The sequence below is a fragment of the Oncorhynchus kisutch genome, linkage group LG9 (genome assembly GCF_002021735.2).
Source record: "Oncorhynchus kisutch isolate 150728-3 linkage group LG9, Okis_V2, whole genome shotgun sequence".
Lineage (NCBI taxonomy): Eukaryota > Metazoa > Chordata > Actinopteri > Salmoniformes > Salmonidae > Oncorhynchus > Oncorhynchus kisutch.
Window position 1 is genome coordinate 20,182,055 of NC_034182.2, and position 19,528 is coordinate 20,201,582.

General features: G+C 43.5%; 1 protein-coding gene across 2 annotated transcripts in view; it reads left to right on the forward strand.

Moving 5' to 3' along the window:
* The window catches only part of LOC109896350 (NHS-like protein 2), a 144,337-nt gene that overhangs the window by 95,464 nt on the left and 29,345 nt on the right, over positions 1-19,528 (forward strand). For both annotated transcript variants that reach the window (XM_031832078.1, XM_031832079.1), the window contains exon 2: positions 15,186-15,365. In XM_031832078.1, the coding sequence (XP_031687938.1) occupies positions 15,186-15,365 (180 nt within the window). The remainder of the gene's footprint in view (positions 1-15,185; positions 15,366-19,528) is intronic.

The following is a 19,528-nucleotide window of genomic DNA, read 5'->3' on the forward strand; positions in this document are numbered from 1 at the left end:
TGTTCCTAGCTCCAACAGTGCAGTAATATCTAACTAAATGCTTGTGTTCCGAGCTCCAACAGTTCAGTAATATCTAACTAAATGCTTGTGTTCCGAGCTCCAACAGTGCAGTAATATCTAACTAAATGCTTGTGTTCCGAGCTCCAACAGTGCAGTAATATCTAACTAAATGCTTGTGTTCCGAGCTCCAACAGTGCAGTAATATCTAACTAAATGCTTGTGTTCCTAGCTCCAACAGTGCAGTAATATCTAACTAAATGCTTGTGTTCCTAGCTCCAACAGTGCAGTAATATCTAACTAAATGCTTGTGTTCCTAGCTCCAACAGTGCAGTAATATCTAACTAAATGCTTGTGTTCCGAGCTCCAACAGTGCAGTAATATCTAACTAAATGCTTGTGTTCCTAGCTCCAACAGTGCAGTAATATCTAACTAAATGCTTGTGTTCCTAGCTCCAACAGTGCAGTAATATCTAACTAAATGCTTGTGTTCCGAGCTCCAACAGTGCAGTAATATCTAACTAAATGCTTGTGTTCCGAGCTCCAACAGTGCAGTAATATCTAACTAAATGCTTGTGTTCCGAGCTCCAACAGTTCAGTAATATCTAACTAAATGCTTGTGTTCCTAGCTCCAACAGTGCAGTAATATCTAACTAAATGCTTGTGTTCCTAGCTCCAACAGTGCAGTAATATCTAACTAAATGCTTGTGTTCCTAGCTCCAACAGTGCAGTAATATCTAACTAAATGCTTGTGTTCCTAGCTCCAACAGTGCAGTAATATCTAACTAAATGCTTGTGTTCCTAGCTCCAACAGTGCAGTAATATCTAACTAAATGCTTGTGTTCCTAGCTCCAACAGTGCAGTAATATCTAACTAAATGCTTGTGTTCCTAGCTCCAACAGTGCAGTAATATCTAACTAAATGCTTGTGTTCCTAGCTCCAACAGTGCAGTAATATCTAACTAAATGCTTGTGTTCCTAGCTCCAACAGTGCAGTAATATCTAACTAAATGCTTGTGTTCCTAGCTCCAACAGTGCAGTAATATCTAACTAAATGCTTGTGTTCCTAGCTCCAACAGTGCAGTAATATCTAACTAAATGCTTGTGTTCCTAGCTCCAACAGTGCAGTAATATCTAACTAAATGCTTGTGTTCCTAGCTCCAACAGTGCAGTAATATCTAACTAAATGCTTGTGTTCCTAGCTCCAACAGTGCAGTAATATCTAACTAAATGCTTGTGTTCCTAGCTCCAACAGTGCAGTAATATCTAACTAAATGCTTGTGTTCCTAGCTCCAACAGTTCAGTAATATCTAACTAAATGCTTGTGTTCCTAGCTCCAACAGTGCAGTAATATCTAACTAAATGCTTGTGTTCCTAGCTCCAACAGTGCAGTAATATCTAACTAAATGCTTGTGTTCCGAGCTCCAACAGTTCAGTAATATCTAACTAAATGATTGTGTTCCGAGCTCCAACAGTGCAGTAATATCTAACTAAATGCTTGTGTTCCGAGCTCCAACAGTGCAGTAATATCTAACTAAATGCTTGTGTTCCTAGCTCCAACAGTGCAGTAATATCTAACTAAATGCTTGTGTTCCGAGCTCCAACAGTTCAGTAATATCTAACTAAATGCTTGTGTTCCGAGCTCCAACAGTGCAGTAATATCTAACTAAATGCTTGTGTTCCGAGCTCCAACAGTGCAGTAATATCTAACTAAATGCTTGTGTTCCGAGCTCCAACAGTGCAGTAATATCTAACTAAATGCTTGTGTTCCTAGCTCCAACAGTGCAGTAATATCTAACTAAATGCTTGTGTTCCTAGCTCCAACAGTGCAGTAATATCTAACTAAATGCTTGTGTTCCTAGCTCCAACAGTGCAGTAATATCTAACTAAATGCTTGTGTTCCGAGCTCCAACAGTGCAGTAATATCTAACTAAATGCTTGTGTTCCTAGCTCCAACAGTGCAGTAATATCTAACTAAATGCTTGTGTTCCTAGCTCCAACAGTGCAGTAATATCTAACTAAATGCTTGTGTTCCGAGCTCCAACAGTGCAGTAATATCTAACTAAATGCTTGTGTTCCGAGCTCCAACAGTGCAGTAATATCTAACTAAATGCTTGTGTTCCGAGCTCCAACAGTGCAGTAATATCTAACTAAATGCTTGTGTTCCTAGCTCCAACAGTGCAGTAATATCTAACTAAATGCTTGTGTTCCTAGCTCCAACAGTGCAGTAATATCTAACTAAATGCTTGTGTTCCGAGCTCCAACAGTGCAGTAATATCTAACTAAATGCTTGTGTTCCTAGCTCCAACAGTGCAGTAATATCTAACTAAATGCTTGTGTTCCGAGCTCCAACAGTGCAGTAATATCTAACTAAATGCTTGTGTTCCGAGCTCCAACAGTGCAGTAATATCTAACTAAATGCTTGTGTTCCTAGCTCCAACAGTGCAGTAATATCTAACTAAATGCTTGTGTTCCTAGCTCCAACAGTGCAGTAATATCTAACTAAATGCTTGTGTTCCGAGCTCCAACAGTGCAGTAATATCTAACTAAATGCTTGTGTTCCTAGCTCCAACAGTGCAGTAATATCTAACTAAATGCTTGTGTTCCGAGCTCCAACAGTGCAGTAATATCTAACTAAATGCTTGTGTTCCGAGCTCCAACAGTGCAGTAATATCTAACTAAATGCTTGTGTTCCGAGCTCCAACAGTGCAGTAATATCTAACTAAATGCTTGTGTTCCTAGCTCCAACAGTGCAGTAATATCTAACTAAATGCTTGTGTTCCGAGCTCCAACAGTGCAGTAATATCTAACTAAATGCTTGTGTTCCTAGCTCCAACAGTGCAGTAATATCTAACTAAATGCTTGTGTTCCTAGCTCCAACAGTGCAGTAATATCTAACTAAATGCTTGTGTTCGAGCTCCAACAGTGAACTAAATGATTGTGTTCCGAGCTCCAACAGTGCAGTAATATCTAACTAAATGCTTGTGTTCCGAGCTCCAACAGTGCAGTAATATCTAACTAAATGCTTGTGTTCCTAGCTCCAACAGTGCAGTAATATCTAACTAAATGCTTGTGTTCCGAGCTCCAACAGTTCAGTAATATCTAACTAAATGCTTGTGTTCCGAGCTCCAACAGTGCAGTAATATCTAACTAAATGCTTGTGTTCCGAGCTCCAACAGTGCAGTAATATCTAACTAAATGCTTGTGTTCCGAGCTCCAACAGTGCAGTAATATCTAACTAAATGCTTGTGTTCCTAGCTCCAACAGTGCAGTAATATCTAACTAAATGCTTGTGTTCCTAGCTCCAACAGTGCAGTAATATCTAACTAAATGCTTGTGTTCCTAGCTCCAACAGTGCAGTAATATCTAACTAAATGCTTGTGTTCCGAGCTCCAACAGTGCAGTAATATCTAACTAAATGCTTGTGTTCCTAGCTCCAACAGTGCAGTAATATCTAACTAAATGCTTGTGTTCCTAGCTCCAACAGTGCAGTAATATCTAACTAAATGCTTGTGTTCCGAGCTCCAACAGTGCAGTAATATCTAACTAAATGCTTGTGTTCCGAGCTCCAACAGTGCAGTAATATCTAACTAAATGCTTGTGTTCCGAGCTCCAACAGTGCAGTAATATCTAACTAAATGCTTGTGTTCCTAGCTCCAACAGTGCAGTAATATCTAACTAAATGCTTGTGTTCCTAGCTCCAACAGTGCAGTAATATCTAACTAAATGCTTGTGTTCCGAGCTCCAACAGTGCAGTAATATCTAACTAAATGCTTGTGTTCCTAGCTCCAACAGTGCAGTAATATCTAACTAAATGCTTGTGTTCCGAGCTCCAACAGTGCAGTAATATCTAACTAAATGCTTGTGTTCCGAGCTCCAACAGTGCAGTAATATCTAACTAAATGCTTGTGTTCCTAGCTCCAACAGTGCAGTAATATCTAACTAAATGCTTGTGTTCCTAGCTCCAACAGTGCAGTAATATCTAACTAAATGCTTGTGTTCCCGAGCTCCAACAGTGCAGTAATATCTAACTAAATGCTTGTGTTCCTAGCTCCAACAGTGCAGTAATATCTAACGAAATGCTTGTGTTCCGAGCTCCAACAGTGCAGTAATATCTAACTAAATGCTTGTGTTCCGAGCTCCAACAGTGCAGTAATATCTAACTAAATGCTTGTGTTCCTAGCTCCAACAGTGCAGTAATATCTAACTAAATGCTTGTGTTCCTAGCTCCAACAGTGCAGTAGTATCTAACTAAATGCTTGTGTTCCGAGCTCCAACAGTGCAGTAGTATCTAACTAAATGCTTGTGTTCCTAGCTCCAACAGTGCAGTAGTATCTAACTAAATGCTTGTGTTCCGAGCTCCAACAGTGCAGTAATATCTAACTAAATGCTTGTGTTCCTAGCTCCAACAGTGCAGTAATATCTAACTAAATGCTTGTGTTCCGAGCTCCAACAGTGCAGTAATATCTAACTAAATGCTTGTGTTCCTAGCTCCAACAGTGCAGTAGTATCTAACTAAATGCTTGTGTTCCGAGCTCCAACAGTGCAGTAGTATCTAACTAAATGCTTGTGTTCCTAGCTCCAACAGTGCAGTAGTATCTAACTAAATGCTTGTGTTCCGAGCTCCAACAGTGCAGTAATATCTAACTAAATGCTTGTGTTCCGAGCTCCAACAGTGCAGTAGTATCTAACTAAATGCTTGTGTTCCGAGCTCCAACAGTGCAGTAATATCTAACTAAATGCTTGTGTTCCTAGCTCCAACAGTGCAGTAATATCTAACTAAATGCTTGTGTTCCTAGCTCCAACAGTGCAGTAATATCTAACTAAATGCTTGTGTTCCTAGCTCCAACAGTGCAGTAATATCTAACTAAATGCTTGTGTTCCGAGCTCCAACAGTGCAGTAATATCTAACTAAATGCTTGTGTTCCGAGCTCCAACAGTGCAGTAATATCTAACTAAATGCTTGTGTTCCTAGCTCCAACAGTGCAGTAATATCTAACTAAATGCTTGTGTTCCGAGCTCCAACAGTGCAGTAATATCTAACTAAATGCTTGTGTTCCGAGCTCCAACAGTGCAGTAATATCTAACTAAATGCTTGTGTTCCTAGCTCCAACACCGCAGTAATATCTAACTAAATGCTTGTGTTCCTAGCTCCAACAGTGCAGTAATATCTAACTAAATGCTTGTGTTCCTAGCTCCAACACCGCAGTAATATCTAACTAAATGCTTGTGTTCCTAGCTCCAACACCGCAGTAATATCTAACTAAATGCTTGTGTTCCTAGCTCCAACACCGCAGTAATATCTAACTAAATGCTTGTGTTCCTAGCTCCAACAGTGCAGTAATATCTAACTAAATGCTTGTGTTCCTAGCTCCAACAGTGCAGTAATATCTAACTAAATGCTTGTGTTCCGAGCTCCAACAGTGCAGTAATATCTAACTAAATGCTTGTGTTCCTAGCTCCAACAGTGCAGTAATATCTAACTAAATGCTTGTGTTCCTAGCTCCAACAGTGCAGTAATATCTAACTAAATGCTTGTGTTCCTAGCTCCAACAGTGCAGTAATATCTAACTAAATGCTTGTGTTCCTAGCTCCAACAGTGCAGTAGTATCTAACTAAATGCTTGTGTTCCTAGCTCCAACAGTGCAGTAATATCTAACTAAATGCTTGTGTTCCTAGCTCCAACAGTGCAGTAGTATCTAACTAAATGCTTGTGTTCCGAGCTCCAACAGTGCAGTAATATCTAACTAAATGCTTGTGTTCCGAGCTCCAACAGTGCAGTAATATCTAACTAAATGCTTGTGTTCCGAGCTCCAACAGTGCAGTAATATCTAACTAAATGCTTGTGTTCCGAGCTCCAACAGTGCAGTAGTATCTAACAAAACACAGATGTAAAAGTAAAATAATGGAATTAAGAAATATATAAATATTAGGACGAGCAATGTATAAATATATATATGTGATGGGATGTATAGACATTCTAGACATTATGGACATTATGGACAGTATGTTGAAAGAATATTTAGTTTATCTGTAGAATAGTATATATACAGCAATAGTTGAATTAGGAGGGCATTGAGTAGAATACAGTATATGAAATTTGTAAAACAGTATGTAAACATTATTCAAGTGACCAGTGATTCCATGTCTGTGTATATAGGGCAGCAGCCTCTAAGGTACAGGGTTGAGTAACCGGGTGGTTGCCGGCTAGTGACAGTGACTAAGTTCAAGGCAGGTACTGGCTAGTGATGGCTATTTAACAGTCTGATGGCCTTGAGATAGAAGCTGTTTTTCAGTCTTTCGGCCCAGCTTTGATGCACCTGTACTGATCTCTCCTTCTGGATGATAGTGGGTTGAACATGCCATGACTTGAGTGGTTGATGTCCTTGATGATATTTTTGGCCTTCCTGTGGCATCGGGTGCTGTAGGCGTCCTGGAGTTCAGCCAGTGTGCCCCCGATGATGCGTTGGGCAGACCGCACCACCGTCTGGAGAGCCCTGCAGTTGTGGGCGGTGCAGTTGCTGTACCAGGCTGTGATACAGCCCAACATGATGCTCTCAATGGTGCATCTGTAAAAGTTTGTGAGGGTCTTAGGGGCCAAGACTAATTTCTTCAGCCTCCTCAGGTTGAAGAGGCGCTGTTGTGCCTTCTTAACTACACTGTCTGTGTGGGTGGACCATTTCAGATTGTCTGTGATGTGTACACAGAGAAACTTGAAGCTTTTCACCTTTTCCACTGTGGTCCTGTTGATGTGGATGGGGGCGTGGTCCCCCTGCTGTCTCCTGAAGTCCACGATCAGCTCCTTCCTATTGATAATCAGGCCTCCTACTGTTGTCGTCTGTAAACTTGATGATTGAGTTGGACGCATGCGTGGCCACGCAGTCGTGGGTGAACAGGGAGTACAAAAATGGCTGAGCACGTACCCTTGTGGGGCACCTTTGTTGAGGATCAGCATAGTGGAGGTATTGCTTCCAACTTTTACCACCTGGGGGCGCGTTCCGTCAGGAAGTCCAGGACCCAGTTGCACAGAGTGGTGTTCAGACCCAGGGCCCCGAGCTTAATGATGAGCTTGAAGGGCAATATGGTGTTGAATGCTGTGTTGTAGTCAATGAACAGCATTCTTACATAGGTATTTCTCTTGTCCAGATGGGATAGGGCAGTGTGCAGTGCGATGGCGATTGCATCGTCTGAGGATCTATTGGTGCGGTATGCAAATTGAAGTGGGTCTAGGGTGTCAGGTAGGGTGGAGGTGATATGATCCTTAACTAGCCTCGCAAAGCACATCATGATGACAGAATTTAGTGTTACGGGGCGACACTGTTTTAGTTCAGTTACCTTTGCTTTCTTGGGTACAGGAACAACGGTGGACATCTTAAAGCAAGTGGGGACAGCAGACTGGGATAGAGAGAGATTGAATATGCCCGTAAACACTCCAGCCAGTTGGTCTGCGCACGCTCTGACGACGTGGCTAGGAATGCCATCTGGGTCGGCAGCCTTGCGCGGGTTAATAAGTTGAAATGTCTTACTCAAGTCGGCCACCGAGAAGGAGAGCCCACAGTCCTCGGAAGCAGCCCGTGTTGGTGGCACTGGGTTGTGTTTAGCTTGTCCAGGAGTAAGATGTCAGTGTCTGCGATGTGACTGCTTGTCCCTTTGTTATCCGTGATTGTCTGGAGTCTTGCCACATACGTCTCGTGTCTGAGCCACTTTGTGTCTGAGACACTTTGTGTCTGATCCACTTTGTGTCTGAGCCACTGACTCCACTTTGACTCTGTACTGGCTTTTTTCCTGCTTGGTTGCATAACTGCACTGTTTTGTATTCAACCATGTTCCCAGTCACCTTGCCGGGGTTAAATGTGGTGGTTCACGCTTTCAGTTTTGCGCGAATGCTGCCATCTATCCACAGGTTTTTGGTTTGGGTAGAATTAGTCACAGTGGGAACAGCATCCCCTAGACACTTCCAGATGAACTCAGTCACTGTGTCAGTGTATACGTCAATGTAATCCTCAGAATCAAAACGATCTTGAAGCATGGATTCCAAATGGTCAGACCAGCATTGAATAGACCTCAGCACATTTAATAGACCGTAGCACCTTAGCACGGTAACCAACAAATACACACATGCGTAAGCACACACACACACTACTACCCTCGGTCGCACTACCCACTCATTCTCATCCTGCACAACACCTCTTAGAAATGCAATATCTAGAAATACAACATCTACATTAACAACAGTTACCATGTCCCATCTGTCCAGGCGTCCCAATCGAAGTGGCATTCCATTGCCTTGCTAATGAGCAGAGCACTGAGATGTGTGTCCCTGTAAGCGAAACATAGATTTACACGCCTGACAGTTCCATTTCACACACACACACACACATGTATTGACACATGAGAGAGAGAGAGAGAGAGAGTGAGAGAGAGAGAGTCTCTTTAGCAGGACTGCCTGGCCTCTCAGGCTGTAGAGAAACACATGCTTCGATTCAGTCTTCACAGTGTGTGTTATGTCTGTGTGTGTGTCCCTTGAGACACAGTCAGAGAGAGGGAGGGAGAGAGAGCCTTACTCACTGCACTCGAAGCTTTCTGGCACAAAATGGCTTCTCGGTACTGCAGTAACACACTCTCTGTATTGGGATCCCCATAAGTTTCTCCCAAGTGGGTGTGACACCTACTCCTGTTGCCTGCTGCACTGTTGCTTGGATTCCACCTGGCGATCTGTTCAGTCTGCTCTGGCCTGTCTACCCATGCCTGGTATAGGTACCCCGGCCACACTACCTCACTCTCTCCCGATCTTTCCCTCGCCTCCAGCACACTGTTGGGGCGAGTGACTCTGAACTTACAATGGCTAGCCCCAAGTTGTGATATTTTTTGCTTGTGCTTTATGCTATTTGTCTCATGGCTCCTGCGTGCTTTGTTGACTATGAACTTGCTTGTTTACCCAACTGTGGGACAGTTTTAGTTTGTTCCACACTCGGGACTCTGACTCCCGAATGTTACGCGGACTCTTGGCCTCCCATCCTATTCTAACCACCACTCACCGGCTTTATATTCATGTTACCTGGTGAAATTGCTGTACAATATGATCTTGTTGCCATCGAAAGCACATTCAAATGTTTTTAATCAACACTGTCCTCTTCCGTGCCCTGATTGTATTACTGCTGATTAGCCAAATACCTTAGCCAAATACATTTAAACTCAGTTTTTCACAATTCCTGACATTTAATCCTAGTACAAATTCCCTGTCTTAGGTCAGTTAGCATCACCACCTTATTATAATAGTTGAGAGTGGTTTATTTCAGCTTTTATTTATTTCATCACATTCCCAGTGGGTCAGATGTTTAATACACTAAATTAGTATTTGGTAGTATTGCCTTTAAATTGTTTAACTTGGGTCAAATGTTTTGGGTAGCCTTCCACAAGCTTCCCACAATAAGCTGGGTGAAATTTGGCCCATTCCTCCTGACAGAGCTGTTGTAACTGAGTCAGGTTTGTAGGCCTCCTTGCTCGCACACGCTTTTTCAGTTCTGCCCGCAGATTTTCTATAGGATTGAGGTCAGGGCTTTGTGATGGCCACTCCAATAGCTTGACTTCATTGTCCTTAAGCCATTTTGCCACAACTTTGGAAGTATGCTTGGGGTCATTGTCCATTTGGAAGACCCATTTGCGACCAAGCTTTAACTTCCTGACTGATGTCTTGTGATGTTGCTTCAATAAATCCACAAAATGTTCCATCCTATTGATGCCATCTATTTTGTGAAGAGCACCAGTCCCTCCTGCAGCAAAGCACCCCCACAACATGATGCTCCCATCCCGTGCTTCACGGTTGGGATGATGCCGTCCCCTTTTTCCTCCAAACATAACGATGGTCATTATGGCCAAACAGTTCTATTTTTGTTTCATCAGACCAGAGGACATTTCTCCAAAAAGTACGATCTTTCTCCCCATGTGCAGTTGCAAACCGTAGTCTGGCTTTTGTATGGCGGTTTTGGAGCAGTGACTTCTTCCTTGCTGAGCAGCCTTTCAGGTTATGTTGATATAGGACTCGTTTTACTTTGGATATAGATACTTTTGTACCTGTTTCCTCCAGCACCTTCACAAGGTCCTTTGCTGTTGTTCTGGGATTAATTTGCACTTTTCGCACCAAAGTACGTTAATCTCTAGGAGACGGAACACGTCTTCTTCCTGAGCGGTATGATGGCTGCGTGGTCCCATGGTGTTCATACTTGCATACTATTGTTTGTACAGATGAACGTGGTACCTTCAGGCGTTTGGAAATTGCTCCCAAGGATGAACCAGACTTGTGGCGGTCTACCATTTTTATCTGAGGTCTTGGCTGATTTCTTTAGATTTTCCCATGATGTCAAGCAAAGAGGCACTGAGTTTGAAGGTAGGCCTTGAAATACATCCACAGGTACACCTCCAATTGTGTTAGGCGGAGCAGCACAGGGGAACCTAAGAGCAGATTCAGACCAGGAAACAGGGAAGAATGAACCAAGATATGTATTTCAACACAGGGAGAGATAGAGTGCAGATCCAGGGAAGCTTCGTTGCATTGTAGGAAACCAGATGTGGAGGTTGGAGTGAGCTGTGGAGGTTGGAGTGAGCTGGGTTGGGTTGGGACAAGGTAAACAGGTCCGGAGGGGAATCCAAGGGAGTGATGGTGAGCTGAATCCAGAACAGGGTAGCAGGGTGGTGAGATGTGGAGCAGGAACCAGAGTCAGAGCGGATAAATGGCAGTGAGAGGATAAACAGCGTCAGGCAGGGAAACAGGCACAGCAGGATATAGAATCTTAAATAATAAAACATTTCTAGAAGCATGACTGACTGGATGGAGATTATGATCTGGCAGAGTGGAAGTGGCAGGACTGAGTACTTGTAGAGGTCTTGATTATGGAACAGGTTGCAGCTGGTGGGGATCTGCTCTGACTCCAGCACACCTGTCTCCAACCACACAATCACACACACAGAGGGAGAGAGAGAGTATACTTGGGGAATTGCAGGTCAAGGCGACACCGGATGTCCACTAGGGGGTGTGGCAGGAGCAGATGTGACACAATTGACTCAAATGATGTCAATTAGCCTAGCAGAAGCTTCTAAAGCCATGACATCATTTTCTGGAATTTTCAAAGCTGTTTAAAGGCATAGTCAACTTCGTGTACCTAGTCCTCAGAACACAGCCTCAATTCGTTGGGACATGGACTCTACAAGGTGTTGAAAGCGTTCCACAGGGATGCTGGCCCATGTTGACTCCAATGCTTCCCACAGTTGTGTCAAGTTGGCTGGATGTCCTTTAGGTGGCGGACCATTGTTGATACACATGGGAAACTGTTGAGCGTGAAAAACCCAGCGGTGTTGAAGTGCTTGATACCCTCAAGCCAGTGTGCCTGGCACCTATTACCATACCCGTTCAAAGGCACTTAAATATTTTGTCCTGCCCAGGCACCCTCTAAATGGCACACATGCACAATCCATGTCACAATTGTCTCAAGGCTTAAACATCCTTCTTTAACCTGTCTCCTCCACTTCATCCACACTGATTGAAGTAGATTGAACAAGTCACACCAATAAGGGGTCATACTGTAGCTTTCACCTGATCAGCAATGTTCCCTCTATTTTATTTCCGGCACTGAGCTAATTTCAGGTCTGTTGAGCTCAAACGTTGTGAAAATTCTGTGCAACTTCCAGCACGTGCTTACTGTGAACACTGAGGCTGTAGCCACTTTAAGTTAGTTTTAGCAGTGGTTAAGTAAGTTACTGTGGCTATTTGATCATAATGTAGGCCTACCAGAGTGGCCTACCATCAAAAAACAATGGAGAAAATGCACCATGGAAATAGCTGTTCTATCGTTCAGCCTACAGTAGCAGCCAATGTGTGGTGTTCAATGTACATGCAAGGCTTGATATTAACCTGTTTATCAACTTGTCTTTCAGACAAGGAGGTGACTGAAAATGTTGTTGTGGTGTTTGATGCAAGAAACCACTTTACAAAATAGAATGCATCATTATTCCCATAGCATTATTACGGCGCATCAGACAAACTATGCTACCCCCTGCCTATTGGCTACTTAGCTTATTCAAGCCTGTCTCAAAATACAACACTGCCCTTTCAAGACAAAAAAAAGCTCTGTAACTGACTCGCTTTTCAAAGATGTCTAGAAATGCACACGTTTTGTCCTCTTGTAGAAAGCAATCACTCCCCCACTGCTGACTACAAATGATCTATAACTGGGCTAATATTACACCAACCAGCAAAGGATATGAACGAATGTACAAATGTGCACACGTCGCTACATGTAGCTCTCGCTTTGATGTCAAAACAAGCGCATCTACTCAGGACTGCGCATGCTGTAAACACAGTCCAGTTCAAAGTGAATAGCACAGATCCATATATGGCAATGGTCTATTTGCATATAGGACTACCGGTCTGCGCACCGGTCTGTGTAGAGTACGGGCCTGAGTCAGATGCCTGTCAATGCAATAGAATCATACTCCGATGTGTTCTGCCTACAACAAAATCCTTTGCATACTTAGTTTTGCATACTAAGTCTTGCATAGTTTATTTTGTTTCGGTACATTGCATTGAAAGTGGCTAATTGCGCAAGTGTTAATTCGATCCCAAATCCCACAGTAAAGGGAAATGTTGATAGTGTTAACTAATGGGGGAAACTCTAGAAAGTTGAGTGAAGTTCAATCTCGTGCTTCTCTGCGCAGGCTGATATTTCTACTGTGCGGCAGTCCCATGGAGCTGCACGCACGCGCACGTGCACATCTTATAGGGAACGTTGTTGGTCAGTCTATGTCATGGAAAGAGGAGGTGTTCTTCATGTTTTGTCCAATCATTACCAGACACTCCTCACATCCATTTCATCAACAAAATAAAAACATGGATTCGATCTTTAATGTGGATTCGAAGAAGAAACCATTAGGGATATAACTCTTAAACTGATCTTAGATCAGTGTTTTTAAGGTAACTTCTACTACTTAATTCTACTGCTCAGGGCGCAGGCGCTGGCGAGTACCCTTTGCCGATAGTTAAGATGGCTGCTGGCCACTCATATCTTCCCTTAAGTATAGTGGTGGTCTGTAAGGACCCTGACCTCTGTATTAGAGGAGGTTGACCTTTAACTTTCTTTTTCTTTCTCTCTCTCTCTTTCACACAAACACACACACACACACACACACACACACACACACACACACACACACACACACACACACACACACACACACACACACACACACACACACACACACACACACACACACACACACACACACACACACACACACACACAGTGACCAGCGATGCATAGACAACTGTATGTTTTTCTTATTTTCTGTTATCTCTCCTCCTCTAAAACGCTGTGGTTACATAAGAGAAAGGAGAGGAAAGGAGGAGAGAAGATGAGGGGCAGGAGAGGTAGAGGAGGAAGAGCACATTAATTCCAGTGTAGAGGAACTGCTGCTGAACTTGTAATTAAGTAGACTCTGATAACCTTATGGGAGATAAAAGGTTTTCCCTGTACTGGAGCTACCGTTCTGTCCCCTCTGTATATGTCTTTCTTTCTTTCTCTCTCTCTCCCTCTCTCCCTCTCTTCTCTCTCTGTCTTTCTATCTCCTCATTCTCTCTCTTTCTCAATATATCTTTCTGTCTCTCTCTCCCTCTTCCCCTCTCTCTTTCTCTCCCTCTCTCTCATCCTGTCTTTCCCTCGTCTCTCTTCTCCCTCTCTCTTTTGCATCTCTCTGTTTCTTTGCAGATCACACAGCTTCTGATTCCCTCTCCCTCTCTCTGATTGGTTGTTATGATTTGTTATGGATTTATGAATTGTTGTTCTGTTTATGCTGATTATGCTGATTTCAGTGATATTTTTGTTATGATGATTATCTAACTGTTTTATTATTCAGCTGTGTGGGAGCCTGCTCCCTCCCTCCCCTACTCTTCCTGAAAACGCACACACATACACCAGTGGGATAACTGTAGTTCCAAGGTGAAATTTGACATTTGTGCAGGTCCCCATAATGTTGGAAGACACTGTCAAAACCAGTTACTAGGGGCAAAAACAACCTAAAAAATGAGTGCCCCTCACTGGGATTGAACCCACAGTCAGAGCTGGCACTTGCAGCTTAGTCCATCCCTCAATCAAACCACAGTGATATATCAAGCCCAGTTGGAATCAATGCCTTAAGTTTTAACCCTATCCAAACCTTAACCCTTAAAGGGATACTTCAGGATTTTGCCAATTAAGCCCTTTATCTCCCTCCCCAGAGTCAAATGAACTTATAGATACCATTTTTATGTCTCTTCGTGCAGTTTGAAGGAGGTTTCTAACTAGCGTTAGCACAATTACTAACTAGAGTTAGCGCAATGACTGGAAGTCTAAGGTAACTGCAAGCTTGCTAGCAGATACCTTCGATTCCCAGTCATTGCGCTAACGCTAGTTAGCATTGGCTCATGAAACGACCTCTAACTTCCTTCATACCAGATGCAGAGACATAAAAATGGCATCCATGAGTTAAAGGGCTTCATTGCCAAAATCTCAAAGTATCCCTTTAACTTAACACCAGTCTAAATACATGCCTAAATTTAACCCTAGAGTCATTTCTGTGTGCCTACATTAAACACATTTGTCAGTTTACTCGTTAAAAATAGACCTTTTTCCCTGGACATACAGAGATGAAGTCAGACTGTGATATCTTGTTGCAACACACACACACACACACACACACCTTCCTTTCCTTTCTCTAGTAACAATCCCTCCCTTCACACCCAGCTATTATGTAACACAAGTCTCTGGGTATTAGTTATGCAAATGTCATAAATGTGTAATTTACGTATGATCTATCACCCCCCCTCTCTATGTCCCTCCTCCCCCCTCCGTCACTCTGCATCATTCCCTCTGTATTTACATCTCAATCTCTGTATCTCTCCTTCCCTCTGCCTTCTCTTCTCTCGCTCTCTCCATCTCTGTCTGTATTTCCACCTCCCTCCTCTCTCTCTCTATGTTCTCTTGCTCTACCGCTCTCCTCTCTCTCTCTCTCACTGCCACTGTCTCCCCTCTCCTCCCTCCATCTCCCCCTGCATCTCTCCGCCCTCCCTCTCCCACTCCTTTCTCCACCCTCTTTATCCATCTACTATCCCTCCTTCCCTCCTCCCTCTCTACCACTCTCTTCTCTCCATCCCTCTCTCCAGCCAACACCAACTTGGACGCAGAGTCGAAGCGTAGTGCGGCTTCGTCGTCGACGGCGACATCGGCCCACTTCCGGTCTCCATGGCAACAGAGCGTGAATGTGTTTGGCTCGTGGAGCAGGCCGGACTGTGTTCAGGAGCTCCATCAGGAGGCTCAGCTTAACCTGCAGAGCCTGCTGCAAGGTACAGTAACTAACCCTGGGTGGGTGTGTGTGTGTGTCAGGAGTGTGTGCGTGTGTTGGGAGTCTGTGTGTGTCGGGAGTGTCTGTGTGTGTGTGTGGGGTGGAGGATGTAGGTTGGGGATTGAGAAGGACAAGGGGTGACAATCTCTGTTTATGTGATGAAAGATGCCGCTGCCGTGTTTTTATGTGATGGTGTGTGTGTGAGAGAGGAGGTCGATGTGAGGGGACCTTGCTGCCATCTTTATAGTAATCCATTCCGTTCTCATCTCTGTTTATACCAAATATGCTGCTCTGTTTATACCAAATATGCCGGTTATGCGTTCCTCTCTCCCTCATTCTCGCTCTCTCTTTCCCTCACCTTCTCTCTCCGTTTCACACACTCTCTCACACCCCTTCTCTCTCTCTCTCTCTGCCTCTCACTCTGCCTCATGCTAACCCATGACTGCCCTTCTGTGTGATCAGTTACCCTGGTTTAGATTGGCAGCTTAGATTATGGTTGCATCCCAAATGGCACCATATTCCCTATACAGTGCACTACTTTTGACCAGACCATAGGGCGCTATATAGGGAATAAGGTGCCATTTGGGATGCAGATTTATCTCTGTAGGTTAAGCCTTCCCTTCTTCCTTAACTGAATGAACAGATGAATGAATAACTGAATGAATGAATGAAAGAACGCTTACTGCCAATGCATCATCAGGTTGCATTTCCCTCCTTTTTCCTTCCCTCTCTTCCCCTCGCTCTCATTCTTGTTCTCTCTTCTCTCTTTCAATCTCTCTCTGTTTCATTTCCCTCTCTCCACATCTGTGTGTTGCTGACTGTACCGCATCGGTCAGAATGCAATGATGGAGATGAGGAATCCAGGCTTAGGGGTATTTATAACACACACAGTTGAACACAGGAACGCACCAAAAGGCACATGGAGAGAGGGTTTGGATGGAGATCAGGAGTTAGGGTTTGTAAAGGCCTTGGAGAAAGGATTGGATGTGTTGGATTAGGACGGAGGTGGTGGTCTAGAAGGAAGACAAGAGGGGAACATTAGGAACAACATAAAGGTACAGACTTGACAAGGTAGTGCCAGGTGATTATGAGAAGAATATGGGCTTAACATAAGTACAAATGTAGGAGACTGCCAGGACTAAACGTATCCAATGATCAATTAGCATTAGCTAATTTGATGGATTTTACCTCCTTTTTCTCCGCAATTTCGTGATACCCAATTGCAATCTTGTCTCCTCGCTGCAACTCCCCGAAGGGCTCGGGAGAGGCGAAGGTCGAGTCATGCATCCTCTGAATCAAGACACGCCAAACCACGCTTCTTAACACCCGCCCGCTTATCCCGGAAGCCAGCCGCACCAATGTGTCGGAAGAAAACACCGTTTAACTGATGACCGAAGTCAGTCTGCAGGTGCCTGGCCCGCCACAAGGAGTCGCTAGAGCGCGATGAGCCAAGTAAAGCCCCCCGGCCAAACCCTCCCCTAACCCGGGCGACGCTGGGCCAATTGTGGGCCACCCTATGGGACTCCCGGTCACGGCCGGTTGTGACACAGCCTGGGATTGAACCCGGATCTGTAGTGACTCCTCAAGCCCTGCGATGCAGTGCCATATACCACTGCGCAACTCGGGAGGCCAAGTTCACTATATCTTGCCTGGAAATGCAGAGCTTGCACTTTTGTGACTATTTTATTAGTACCGTTGTTGCTTGACAAGTTAAGTCAAGTTCACTATTTCAACTTTTAGAACCATGTTACTATTTGACTGGTTAAATGGTCTGTTGTTATGATTAATTCTTCTTGGTCCTAAATTAGAACGTGGTCACGGTGTGTCTATGTGTACAGTATCAGTCAAAGGTTTGGACACAACTACTCATTCAAGGGTTTTTCTTTATTTTTACTATTTTCTACATTGTAGAATAATAGTGAAGATATCAAAACGACAAAATAACACATGGAATCATGTACAGTAGTAACCCAAAAAGTGTTAAACACATTCTTCAAAGTAGCCACCCTTTGCCTTGATGACAGCTTTGCACAATCTTGGCATTCTCTCAACCAGCTTTTCCAACAGTTTTGAAGGAGTTCCCACATATGCTGATCACTTTTTGGCTGCTTTTCCTTCACTCTGCGGTCCAACTCATCCCAAACCATCTCAATTGGGTTGAGGTCAGGTGATTGTGGAGGCCAGGTCATCTGATACAGCTCTCTATCACTCTCCTTCTTGCTTACACAGCCTGGATGTGTGTTGGGTCATTGTCCTGTTGAAAAACAAATGATAGTCCCACTAAGCACAAACCAGAAGGGATGACATATCGATGCTGGTTAAGTGTGCCTTGAGTTCTAAATAAATCAAAGACAGTGTCACCAGCAAAGCACCCCCATACCATCACACTTCCTCCTCCATGCTTCACGTGAGAATCACACATGCGGAGATCATCCGTTCACCTACACGGCGTCTCACAAAGACACAGCGGTTAGAACCAGAAATCTCAAATTTGGACTCATTAGACTAAAGTACAGATTTCCACCGGTCTAATGACCATTGCTCATGTTTCTGGGCCCAAGCAAGTCTCTTCTTATTATTGGTGTCCTTTAGTAGTGTTTTTTTTGTAACAATTTGACCATGAAGGTCTGATTCATGCAGTCTCCTCTGAACAGTTGATGTTGAGATGTGTCTGTTAATTGTACTCTGTGAAACATTTATTTGGGCTGCAATTTCTGAGGTGCAGTTAACTCCAATGAACTTATCCTCTGCAGCAGAGGTAACTTTGGGTCTTCCTTTCCTGTGGCGGTCCTCATGAGAGCCAGTTTCATCATGTTGTTTGTGACTGCACTTGAAAAAACTTTTTACGGATTGACTGACCTTCATGTCTTTAAGTAATGATGGACTGTCATTTCTCTTTGCTTATTTGAGCTATTCTTGCCATAATTTGGACTTGGTAATTTATCAAATATCTTCTGTATACCACCCCTACCTTGTCACAACATAATTGATTGGCTCAAACACATTAAGAAGGAAACAAATTCCACAAATTAATTTTTAACAAGGCACACCTGTTAATTGAAATGCATTCCAGGTGACTACCTCATGAAGCTGGTTGAGAGAATGCAAAGTCATCAAGGGTGGGTTACTACATGATTCCATATGTCTATTTCATCGTTTTTATGTCTTCACTATTATTCTACAATGTAGAAAATAGTAAAAAATAAAGAAAAACCCTTGAATGAGTAGGTGTGTCCAAACCTTTGACTGATTGTGTGTGTGTGTGTGTGTGTGTGTGTGTGTGTGTGTGTGTGTGTGTGTGTGTGTGTGTGTGTGTGTGTGTGTGTGTGTGTGTGTGTGTGTGTGTGTGTGTGTGTGTGTGTGTGTGTCTGTTAGTTTAGAAGCCTTATAGTCATTTGTCAACCAGAAATAGGTGTTGTCAGTGCAGGCCTGAGCTCTTCAGGAGCTAGATGTTAATTGTATTAGTCCCATTATACAGACATATAATCTATTGCTATTCTCTCTGTTCAATACTGGCTATTGAACTGTTGTTAAAACAAGCCTGATTGTCAACCACTGTAGTGGTCCTTGTATAGGGACAGCGCTAAACATAGTCTGTATCCTAAATGGCACCCTATTCCCTATGTAGTGCACTACTTTTGACCAGGACCCTATGGGCCATGTACATAGGGAATAGGGTGTCATTTGGGACTTAAGCATAGAGATTGTGAGTTTTGTGTTCAAGGCCCTGTTCGAATACTCCTTGAAATGATCACTGATCTGACATGAAACCACTGATTGTCACTCACTTAGTTGGACCTGGAGTTGATTCCAATCAGTTAAATGGCTCCCTTTCTTACCCCCTTGACCCCTTGCTCCCTGCACCCATTCTGCCCTTGTATCCTATTCCCTAGTCAACCCTCCGTCTGATTCCTTGAAGGAGTGGAAAAGTGTAAGTAATATTGCGGAGATATTACCTACATTTTTACCGCTGATCACGTTCATGTCATCAACAAAGACAGAGGGGAAAGGAATCATTAATGTGGTCACGAAAATAGAGCACTAGCCACAACAAACTCCAAATTGACAGTCATAACTGGACAAAACCACCCATAGCCTTTCCACCAACCCTAAGGCCCTCTTAGAATAGGCTAATCATCGATTGTCAATGTTCAATCATGAGTA